Source organism: Engystomops pustulosus, chromosome 4 (genome assembly GCF_040894005.1).
Source record: "Engystomops pustulosus chromosome 4, aEngPut4.maternal, whole genome shotgun sequence".
Taxonomy (NCBI): domain Eukaryota; kingdom Metazoa; phylum Chordata; class Amphibia; order Anura; family Leptodactylidae; genus Engystomops; species Engystomops pustulosus.
In genome coordinates, this window is record NC_092414.1 from 209,637,727 (window position 1) to 209,649,752 (window position 12,026).

At 41.7% G+C, this 12,026-nt stretch overlaps 1 protein-coding gene across 1 annotated transcript in view; it reads right to left on the minus strand.

Moving 5' to 3' along the window:
• Positions 1 to 12,026, minus strand: part of LOC140128246 (A.superbus venom factor 1-like) — a 44,028-nt gene that overhangs the window by 16,068 nt on the left and 15,934 nt on the right. The window contains exons 12-23 of the mRNA XM_072149806.1: positions 11,085 to 11,288; positions 10,701 to 10,892; positions 10,374 to 10,535; positions 10,139 to 10,268; positions 8,235 to 8,309; positions 6,566 to 6,766; positions 4,659 to 4,770; positions 4,175 to 4,260; positions 3,029 to 3,168; positions 2,527 to 2,739; positions 1,342 to 1,408; positions 25 to 111 (exon numbers count right to left, since the gene is read on the minus strand). Of these exons, the coding sequence (XP_072005907.1) occupies positions 25 to 111; positions 1,342 to 1,408; positions 2,527 to 2,739; positions 3,029 to 3,168; positions 4,175 to 4,260; positions 4,659 to 4,770; positions 6,566 to 6,766; positions 8,235 to 8,309; positions 10,139 to 10,268; positions 10,374 to 10,535; positions 10,701 to 10,892; positions 11,085 to 11,288 (1,669 nt within the window). The remainder of the gene's footprint in view (positions 1 to 24; positions 112 to 1,341; positions 1,409 to 2,526; positions 2,740 to 3,028; positions 3,169 to 4,174; positions 4,261 to 4,658; positions 4,771 to 6,565; positions 6,767 to 8,234; positions 8,310 to 10,138; positions 10,269 to 10,373; positions 10,536 to 10,700; positions 10,893 to 11,084; positions 11,289 to 12,026) is intronic.

Below are 12,026 nucleotides of genomic sequence, written 5' to 3' on the forward strand. Positions count from 1 at the left end.
GGAATGATAATATACGGATCTTACCTTGAATGGTCAAAATTGTTTCCACTTCGGTCCTGGGTACGATATTTTTTTCATTCAGTGGAGTCACAAGCTCTTCCTGAACACCATCTATTGGAGGCAGATGATTCTGTGTACAGTGATATGTTTATGGCTGGAAATGCATGAAGCTGTCTATTTCAATAATGCAACTTGTATAGCTCAATGACTTGGTAAATATTCATTACCCAAAATGATCCTCCTTTCCCTCTTTTTTTTCCAGGAATCATGGAAACCCATTTGGGTTGGGTTAGGAATAGGCAAAGATAAATAAATAAAAAGTATTTACCCTGCTCTGGCTCCCAGTTCCAATATCATGGAAGTAGGTAGTTGCCACCAACTGCAACCAATCCATAGAATAATAATAACGTGTTTCGGTTGTGAAGCCCCTTTTTAGAATACACAACAGCATTTTGAAAAAGACCTTTTTGCTTGAAACGCGTCATGTACAACTTTAAGTGTTCCAAGAAGCACCGTTCCAGCAATTTTTTGTATACTTGGTACTTTAAGGATACTGGGATCACACACATTTTGGAAGATGTCCTAGGATATACAGTATCTGCTGAACATATACCTCAACACTTCCAATATGATAATATATGCACTGATTCTACTTATATCGGGTGAGAGACTTATTGGTGGGTATGGTTACTCTGCACTATTACTTGAGGCTTCCGCATATTATATTTTTATTACTATAAGCTGTAGAATAGGTGACATCATCAGTGCCTGCTTTACCCATGATTGGCTGCAGAAGGTTGCGTAACCCATTAAGCTCCTGACCCGGCCGACAGTGCAAATGAAACAACTCCACATGGGTCTTAATTGGTCTCCATAAGGAGAAATCTTACTTCCCGACCCTAGTCACAAGTCTCCCACTCAGCCAAACAGTTCCCTAGGCTGTACTGAGGAGACCCATGAAACAGCGCCGTCTACAGTTGGGAGTCTGTTCCTTCTGGAATAGATATACTGGTTTGGTTTTAATCCCGCATCATGTCATTAGGCTTCTCGAAGGTCATGCTTGATGTCAAGGGAGCTGCCTTACAAGGTAGCCAAAAGAGTCATGGTTTTCCTCATCCTTTCCTGAAAAACTTTGCATATTTTCCCAAATGAAACAACAACAGCCATGACACTGGATCCGGGAGGCCGGGCAGGGTAAGTACACTTTAAAATTAACATTTTTTAAAATTTGGCTTAACTTTGTCCTAAATTAGATTTGCAGATCACCATCGTGAGAAATACCCTACTATCCTGCATGTTAATCTAGACTGGGATTATTCATATTGAGAATATTTGTCTCACCTTTTCCTTTAACAGCTGGTTCCAGGATCACAGATTTGACATTTTTAGTAAGACGCTGACCTTCCGGCTGAAAGACAATATATAAAAGTATAATGAATTGAGTCCTAGGTTACAAGTTTTTCAATCGGAAATATGTCAAGACTAACTAAGTGGATACAACAATCTACTGGCAGAATATGAAAAGAATCTATTATTTGGATTGGGGGCTAAGATACATGAATGTGACTTTATACTGATTGGAACAGAGGCGATAATAATAATTACACCATAATGTTAGGCTGAATGAGGCCGGATATGGATGTTAGAATAATAGAGTAATTTATCAAAATCCATCATGATAAGCCAGGGACATTACTCATAGATCCTCCTCCCTTATAGAATCAACTTTTAAAATGAATGCTAATGAGCCTGAAGGGCTCTTGGAGGCAGTATAAAGCCCCTCCATGCTACAGCTTCACAGTCTCTTACACTCCTCCTTACAGTCTCCTCTTCCCTTCTTCTCCCTCAGGACTTCCCCCCTCCCTCTGCCTGATGTCATCTCACACAGTGGGAAGGGATCCTGCACAGTGTAATATGTAAAGCCACAGCATGGAGCTCTTGTAATTCCCCAGAGACCCCTTAGGCTAGTTTTGAGGTGACCCGAACTGCAATGTTCACGTTCATACCAAACAGTGAAGGTTCGGGTCCGCAGAACACGAACCTGGACTTCAGTCAGAAGTTTGGGTTCCATTCACCTCCCACTGGTAACACTAGCGATCGGTGCTGCCACCAATCGTGGGTGTTATCCTTTATCTGTCCGCAGGGAAAGTTTTCCACAGCATGTAGTTCTTGCCACCATTTTGGCAGCCATCTTGATGCTCCCTGTGAAGGCATTTTCCTGTGACGTCACTGGGAGCGACAGGACCAATGCCAAAATGGCAGTTTTGTCCGCGGCATGTAAAGGATAACACCTGCCAAGATTCGGGTCAGGGTTCCACAAACCCGGTGGACCTAATACTGATGGGTCAGCTCATCATTATCTCTGACTCATTAGCATAATTTTCAAAGTTGATTTTAGTAGGACGGAGGCCCTGGATATAAGTAGATCACCACAGAGGACACTTATAAATCCTGATAATTTATGATAAGAATGTAAAGTTTCACCACATTTTTATGCAGTTATACGTATACTCTTTCCTTACTTACCACAACCTTCAGCTTCTTTTTGACTCCATCGGACACAAACTTCCCAGCAACTGCAGCCTTCACCTCCACGTCATGATCACCCAGGTTTAGCGGGACAATGATAAAGGGAACGGCTACAGAAGACTGACCTTTAATATTTACAATCTGACGGAATTTAGCTTTGGCTGTGGACAGACTACATAATTCTGGATTGTGAGTTAGTTCCACTCGCACCTAAGATGAAGACACAAATGGTGAAGATAGGTGCAAGGTAATGCAAATGCATGGAAGGTGATGTGAAAATGTTGAAGAAAATTCATCTACTGTATGAACTACACAAAGAGCACTGCACGCATACTAATTGATATGTATTAGAGGGCAAATTTTTAAAAATTAAGAAAAATTGTGTTGAAGCATCAAAAGCAGATTGGATTGATTTTAGATCATGTTATTGTAATAACCCAAATTGTTTAATGAAAGCAATGAATACTGTAGTTGTAAAACCCAAGCTGTTGTTTCTTACCTTGACATCGTCATGTCCATAGTTGTAGAGTACGGCTCGAATTTCCACCTGCTCATTTCTGACCACGGAATATGGAAGCTTAAGGTCAATAAAGAAGTCCTTCATTACCTTGATTTCATAAGGCTTGGCTATGCAGATACCTGAGTACAATTGATGTTAATATAGCAGTGTATTAATTAGATTGTTAAAGAATAACTGTAAAGGTATAATGATTTTCCCAAATTCTCATATGTGACCCCCCCCCCCTTTAAAAACAATCAGAACGTTGCCCATATTATGCTTCTTGCTCTTTTCTTTCGAAAGTTATGGCATTTTCTGTTCTGAAAGTGTTTGTCAAAAATCTTTCTCACTAGAGGTGAAGTGGCCAGAGACTAACCTCTTCCTGTATCTGCCCTGAAGTTGAGTCCAATTTAATCTGCCCACAGATTCCATGATGCCTTGTGTTCTCTTTCAAAGTAATTTAGCATCAAATCAATTTAGATTCCCACTAGTAAAACCACTGAACACTGCACAGTGCACATACAGGATGTATGTAGTGACCAACATGGCAGCTCCTGTCACATGGATGCGCAGGGAACATGTAATAAGTGTTAGAAATCATATGTAAACAGTCGCATGAAGTCTATAGCCAGGGCTGTGCTAGCACTAAAGGTTAATAGCATATCTGCACAGAGAGGATACTGCCGATGACAATGTGGGGGAAGGGAGCAGTTACAACTGCTATTGTGAATCTTGTTACATTTTTTGACTACTTTTTGCTTCAAAATTCTGTACCTCACTTCTATCTTTGCTATGACTCGGTTGTCCTGACTTCACTTTTGTCTGTTTGTCTTTCTCTCTTTGTTCATTTGTTATCTGTTCCGAGCACATACTCAGGGAGTAAGGATTGTTGTCCTCCGAGAGTTAGAGCAATGTGGGCAAGTAACAGCAAGGGTCATGTGTTAGCTCGGGGCCTGTACCTCTTTCTCTGTCATGACAATATCTTAATAGTAATAGTTGGGTGCAATATTTTACAACTGAATATACCACATAATGCCATCAAAGAAACGTTAGAATATTCTTTCTAAAATATATCAACCTCATGCATAGTTATGATATGTGACTACACATTTTCCCATAAGATACAGAACTTTTTTAAGTCTTTACCTTTATTTTGAGAGAGACTCACAGCCAGAACTTCCCAAGTAGTAATCGAATCCTTCAAGAAGACATTCAGGTCTTTGGATGAAATTCTAAAAGGATTTAAAAATCTCAGTGGTGAAAATGTACAAATCAGTGCGTGACACGGGAAAAGATCATATGTTCTCTCAACGGTACAGATGTCACCTTGCTTATGACCATAGAGCTGCCACATGGTCCATGGATAGGGAAGCCCATTGTCATCCCTTCCACCTTTGTCACTGGTAGTAGCTTTTGTAAGACTTTACAAAGAAACAGCAGACAAGGAGTCTTAAAATTGACCCAAAGTTGATGACAAGGCTAGGAAAGGTAGAAGTTTTGGTCAACCAAAACTGGCATCATAATGCCTTTACTAATAAAATTACGACTTTGCAAGGTCTCTTCAATACTTATTATAATATTATTCTAAAATGAAATTGAATATCATGCAACTATGACAGGAAAAATGTACCCATTACTATCCGGCTTTTCTGTCATGTATTCTACTTTCCATAACCACGACTCGGGAAACTCTGTTCTTGAAAAAATATCAGCATCGGGAAGATATTCTTCATCTTCGTCACCTATAACATGTTAATAGGGGGGGCATTCATTACTTGCTCCTTCACGTAGAAAACCTGCACTTAAGACTTTCCTCACTTTTATATTTATCTACAAAACTTTTTAGTAGAACTGTAAGAGACAGAAATATACTGGGTTATATTGCTTTATTTTTATCTACAATTCAGTGAAAATTCTTGTCACGGCCGTACCCGCGATCCTCGGTACGGATCGCGGGTACACACCCATGCCCTTCCATGTGCCAGCTATGCCCCCGGCCCATACTCACCTCTCCGGGCTCCTGGCTCTGCGTTGGTCCCGAGTAGGCCGCACGTCTGCTTCTAGACTAGGCCCCGACTCTCCTAGCCTTAAAGGGCCAGCATCCATCCTGATTGGCGCTGGCTAATCCGTCTTGCCTTCATAATCCGGCACCTCCCTACACTCACTACTGGATCTTCAAGTTAGTATTCCTGAAGTGAAAGCCCTCCTGTGTTTCCTAGTGTTCCTTCGTTTCCAGGATTCCTCTGTGTGTCGGTACTCCAGTGTTCCTCTGTGTTCCTGGGTTTCTTGTATTTCCCTGTGGCGTTCCTGTGTTGCTGTGGCGTTCCTGTGTTCTTGTGGAGTTCTTGTGGTGTTCCTGTGTTTCTGTAGCGTTCCTGTGGCGGTCCTGTATCCCTGTGGCGGGCCTGTATCCCTGTGTGGTCCTGTATTCTTGTGGCGGTCCTGTATTCTTGTGGTGGTCCTGTATTCCTGTGGCGGTCCAGTATTCCTGTGGCGGTCCGGTATTCCCATGGCGGTCCAGTATCCCAGTGGTTGTCCTGAGGTCCTGCCATCCAGCTGAGGTTCTGCCATCCAGCCGAGGTCCTGCCATCCAGCCATGGTCCTGCCATCCAGTCGAGGTCCTGTCATCTAGCTTAGGTCCTGCCATCCCGAGGTCCGTTCCTGTGTCCTGCTGCTGTGATCCTTCCGGCGGTTCCTACTCCGGTGATCCATCCCTGGTTACTGTGGTTCCTGTTTGCTGCTTCCCTACCTTGGGCCTAGTTTCACCCGTGGAACGACCATCCTGCTTTCTGGCGGGTTCTGCCGGAGACCAAAGGCCACTTAGACTCCGGTCCCAGGTTGCGGCTAGTACCATATCCCCCCGGTGGTCCACAGGGTCCAGAAACTCTAGCCCCAAGAGACTCTTCCACTCCCCTGTATGTGACAGTTCTGTCATGAGTAGAAGACCTTTGTAAAGTGTATATTGAAATCAAATCTATTTCAAACTTGTTTTAAAAAGTTCAGGTGCCACTAAATTCTCATCTTCATATTGTCTTTTAAAGGATGTTTGAATTTTAACATTTTTTCGAGCCACAATTTGACGGGAGTGCTGTCAATGAACATCTCACCCATCTGGTTATCAAGGAAAGTTTTAGAGCATAACGCATCAAAATTCTCTATCGATTCTGACAGCTCAATTCTGAGCTTTCTGAGCTCACCTAAAATAATGCCTATTTTGCACCCCAGCATTATCTGGAAACCTGTGTACCCCAAGCCTTAGCCAGAACCCTGTGTAGGAACCCTGTGTAACCTGAATCTGTACCTGACCCTTTATCCTGTCTGTGTTCCTGCCTGTTTCTGGTACCTGTTCTGTACCTCATTCTGAAGTCATATCAATCCTGTGTCTACTCCCCAAGAGAAGGGATGGTCGACCAGAACTCTGTGAACATTAGGGTTTGCGAGGCTTGTTAGGTAGGTGAGAGGAGTTGTGGGTAAGTTTAGGGCCTGCACCTCATTGTCTATAAGGCCCGCTTTTCCCTTATCCCAATAAGTTCTTACTTCTGCCATGTATATCTTCAACTTTTAGCTTCTCCTCCTCTTCCTTCTTCTTTTTGAAGTAGTTGCAGCAGTCCAAGAAAGCGGCTATACATTCTTTGCCTTCTAAGATGTTTTCTGCTCTTCTTTCGCAGCTGTGGCCCATCGGATTCTCATGCATGCCATCATTGCAGCATGTCCTCAATGACTCCTTATATTTGGAGGCTGAAAAAAACATTTCAGATAACCATAACAAATCTAAGGTCAGACTCAAGCATTTACAGTAAATTAACAAAGTCACCTCATTACATCATCAGAACTGAATACGAAAAAGAGACAGGTCAGTTTAATCCAGTTTATAATCCTATCGTGTTGATCCAGAAACAGTTGCCAGAATATTATAGGGACTCGATTCATTTCTATAGGAGATTGTTTTTCTCATTGTTTGTGCTGAATTTTTCAACTCCTTCCCCCCAGTACAAAGTATATAAAAAGAACAGCCCCAGCCCCTAGTGTCTGAGTTAGGGAACAGTGCGTAAAGCAGAAGACTATGTCAGAGGGACAAGAAGAAGAGGCTGAGATGGTGATAATCTGACATAGACCCTGGGCTCCTAGTCTTTGTCCAGTAGAGGAACAGCTTGCCAAGGCCTTTCCTCAGCTTAAAGCCCTTCTTCTGACAGGGGGACGTTTGGAAAAGCCAGCTCTAAGCATTGCTTGTATTGTTTTACACTTCAATTTCTTCAGTAAAGAACCTCACATAGGGTGTTGAGCAATGCCAAACATGTGTGAAAGTACAAAGGTCCGTACGACCACCATAGTCTTACTACTTCTAAAATTTAGGAGACCACCTGCTGTGGCAATGGCTAAAACTTACTGTATTTCCTCTCTGTATATGTCTGCTTGACCTGTGTCTGCTGGGAATTATGTTGGACTTTCTCTTTGAACCTCTGGTGGACCTGGGTCTGCTGACTTGTGGGGTACCTGCCAGTGCTTGAACCCGGTTTCCCTTGTTTCTACCAGTATTGGATCCTGCCATAGCCAGTAACCCACTATGTCCTTGCCCAAGTCATGCCAGCATCTGGAACCCTGCCTTGACGCTGCCAGCATCTGGAACCCTGCATTGTACCAAGCGCCGGTATATTATAAATATCCCCCACAATCTAGTTATTAGAAGAAATAGTCAACATGCAATTCATACATGTATTAAATTATATTAAAATTATTGTAAAACCTTAAAATGCAACCAACTTGAAAGGGAAAGTGGTGGTCTCCAATATACAAATAATAACTAATGTGAGGTATATAAAACCTGAAGAAACAAAGATTATTATAACATCCTCAAAATAATAGAAGTAATTCAAGTTTTTAATTATCATACACATCTCTTGGACATTATATAAGGAAGTTATATAGACCAAATAAAGTCCAGGTCTTCTTACAAACCAGGTAATAGGAGCAGAGACCACCACGATAGCACCTGATGCTGTCCTAAGAAGAAGCCGAATTTTGACCCCACTTATAACCCAATCTGATTATTTACCATTACTCTACTATATCATTTTCATTACTCCTCCTTTATAATATTTGTAACAGTCTTTTATGTGCTAAAGTATCAAACAGCTCATAAAATGCAACATCCATGAACAAAAAAAATAAATCAACTAATTCATCATTCCTATGGTCCACATCTCACCATATGTGGTTTTCACTTGGATCAGTTGGGCAGAGGAGCGGCGTCTCCGAGCAGCACGGACTTCACATTGTTGTTCTGATGGAAAAAAAATAAAATCTAATTATTCTGTACTGTGGACCATATAGCAGCTTAGTCTGGCAGACGTAGGTCGGTCATACCAAGAGATGAGCTAACTTTGCTAGATTTACTTTACTGAAGTCTATCAAAGTTTTCAGAAGACCCATTACAAGTCCATATTGAATCACTTGAATCAGTCGGGAATCGATTTTGCTCTAATTTTACCTGCCTTGTTTAGAGGACATAGGTTGGTCATCCTAAGAGATGAACAAAGTTTGCGAGATTTGTCAAATTTATCAGAAGACTCGAAACAAGTCCATATTACTCAGAACCAATTTTGCTCCAATTGTCACAGATATTGGTATATAACCCCTCATGTCCTCTAGTTCTTTTTATAAAAAGTTTCTACAAATGTTTTCATTTTCTCTCACCCATCCCCCCTCCATCAGCTATGAGATGAACGGCAGCTCCTATTTTGAAAAATTTATCGGAAGCGAAACATAAAAGATTCCCTCATCTCTCGTCACCATCTTCCACTTTTGGTACTTGCTACATAATTTTTTCCTCTCTTTCTTGTCATCTTTTCATAATTACATGATCCTCCCTTGTTTTGCCCTTTTACATGAACACCTATAAGACTTTTACCTCGATTCATTACTTGACTCTCATGATTATTCCCCTTTTATGTACCGTATATGCCGGCGTATAAGACGACTGGGCGTATAAGACGACCCCCAACTTCTGCCCTAAAAATATAGAATTTGGTATATACTCACTGTATAAGACTACCCCTCTCCCAAATGAAAAAAAGTCTGCTTAAAACTTTGCAAAACAAACAAGAGAGCAAGTGCCTGGTGATCATAACTGTAAGCTGCGATATTAATGAAGATCCGACATGCTTCTGTAAGTGCCGCCTGTGACCCCCAGCTCTGTGACGCCGACCGCTGTGACAGGGCGGCTGCATTAGCATACGCGTACTAAGCCTCTTCTATTGACTGTGAGAGGCGGACTGCCGCGCATGCGCGGCGATCCCAGGAAGCGGCTCTCTGCGCGCTGACGGGGAAAAAAACACCTCACACAGTGCGGCCCCCGTATATCCAGCGTATAAGACGACCCCCCACTGTAGCCATTATTTTAAGGGGTTAAAAAGTAGTCTTATACGCCAGTATATACAGTACACATGACCTCTTCAATGCCACTTTGCCCCTTGATCTCATGCAATGGGGCACATTTACTTACCCGTCCCGGTAATTCCACCCATCTGGAATATCCGACAAGGATTTGGGTCTGCCGCGATTCACTAAGATCACGTGTCCAATTTCCTACATGTGTCGCTTCCCTGCTGAGGTCCGCCGGAGTTCACCATCTTCTTCTCGGTGCATGTAAGTGCTGATTTTTAAATTCCGCGGTTTGTCCGAATCAGTCGGGTTGTCTGACGGCCACACCCCCGATTTGTGTCACATTCAAACAGGCGCCGATGCGCCACAATCCGTTCGCATGTTGCAAAAACCCGGTATAATTCAGGGCAAAATGATAAAAAGTTGGAAAACCCAACAAAAATGCGGCGTTCGGACCCTTAGTAAATGTGCCCCAATATTTGTTTTCATATTACTTTTCTTTTCCATCTACTCATCTTAATACTTCATAATTGCTCTTTTTTTTATCTTCACGACTCTAGCTTGATGTCTTCCTTACTTTACAGTGTCTTGGACTTTTATCATCTCTTTTTTATACTATCTGAAATACAACTATATCTATGCCTCTTCCTTCTTCAGTTAATTTAATTGTCCTGTTTTCCAAAATTTTTTCAGGTCATGTTCTTCTATAAAAAATAAGATCTTTGTCACCTGATCTCTGCTGGGTTGTTGATTGGGTAGTTGATTGTAGGGCCAGTCCGGCATCAAAAAACACCCCCATACTATTGGCTCCACCTCCAGGTGTACAGGCAATGTCGGACTTCTCCACGGATTCCCACAACTAGACGGATACAGCAGAATTCTTTGGTTTGATGCTCATAAAGAGAAAACTTGCCTCACTTTCCTAAGATAATTATTTTTTTCAAGTAACTAACACACTCCTCACCTTTTTTTGGGAGATCCTAAATTTACTGTTCATGGCAAAGACACCTTTGTCTACGGCCACCAATCCCACATGAGCCTTGTGATCTGCTTTAACTTTCAGTTTCATGAACGAACCAGGGCTTTGGACTTTTTCGTCTCTTTCTGTATTAGCCGTCACCAACAACTGTGTCATGGTATAAAATGGGTAGGTTAGCTAACATGCTTTCTTTTGCACAAGTAGCTAAATGGTAAAATTAGTTACAGTTTTAGGTAGGACTATATATTCATGTCCAATTCTTAACACCACTTGTCACCTCTACTTAATCTATTTAGATTTTTAGCTTCTTACCGTTCCCATGCAGGAGTCGGTTACATCCACCCAGATAGAGTCCGCAACAATCTCATTTCCAACAATGTAATATGCAATTATACGGAAGGATGGAATGAGTTCTTCTCTGATGGGGAGAGACATGGTGACCAATGGCTGGCCCGGCAGCCGAGGTTGTCTGTCCGCCTTCAGAATCCTGCCCTTGGTCATGATCTAAAAACATGGAAGATGGTAGATACTATAGAAGTACAGACTTATATGTAGCTTACTATGAAGAAGAACTTTCCTTTCATTCATATCAAACATAGTCCGAGAAACTGATGATTCTACAATCTCTATAAATACAGATGGTTAGCTTGTCCATTGAGGGTTGAAGTACAATTGCTTGGATAAATGATAGTTTACCAGGTAGGTGAAGTGTAGTATCTGGTTCTGCAGGGCTGCATTGCTATTACGTATATTGAAATTTACAGCCAGATTGTCTCCAGGTTTGACCTCCGAGGCGGTGATACCGATGTGCAGGTAGTTTCCAGCTGACTGATAAGCATTGACTGTCAATGATGCAGTTGCTTGTCGGGGAGGGGTAAGCTTAGGATCCGATGTTCTCACCTATAATTTACAGAAGATGGTGAAATAGAGGACATATGGAATGACCAGGTTTAAATAAAAAATCTTTACAAAAAAAGTTCAGGTCCTGAAACACTAAAATGCATATGCCCCTCCCCCCTCGAGACAAAGACTTCCTGTCCTGATAGACCATAATGGATCAATCTCACGAATGTTTTTGCACTCTCTTACCAGTCTCATGTGATTCAGCCTGAAACATGTTGCAGAAAATTTGTGACATTCAAGATTGATCCCTGAGCTGCCTGTAAGGCCTTGGCCATCAGACTCATAATCCTCTACTTGGTGCTATGGGGAAATACAGTAGAACTGGAGTATCACTAAAAAAACCTAACTGAACAGCTTCACAGATTTTCACTTGGCTTTATACAAAAACATACAAAAAGTGACAAATAAATGATCTCAATATTTTGGAGCAAGACCAGGAAGTTAATGATGGAAATGTTAATGAACTAAGCCGAAGCCTGAATCGATATAACAAAAAAGATGGAGAAAATGCTGTTTTGTGAATATTTTGTATTTGTATCAAACAAAAACACATTTCTGCAGGCAATCGATTCCTCATGTAGTGTCAGGTTACCCTACTACACCCTCACAAAACACCTGTTTACTGCGGAATAAGTTCCAATGGCAACTTCACCAAAAACAAAGGTGTCCTCTTTAGGTTCGATGATCTGCGCACTGATTTTATTTTATCAGTCCCCAAAATATTTTATGTTGGTG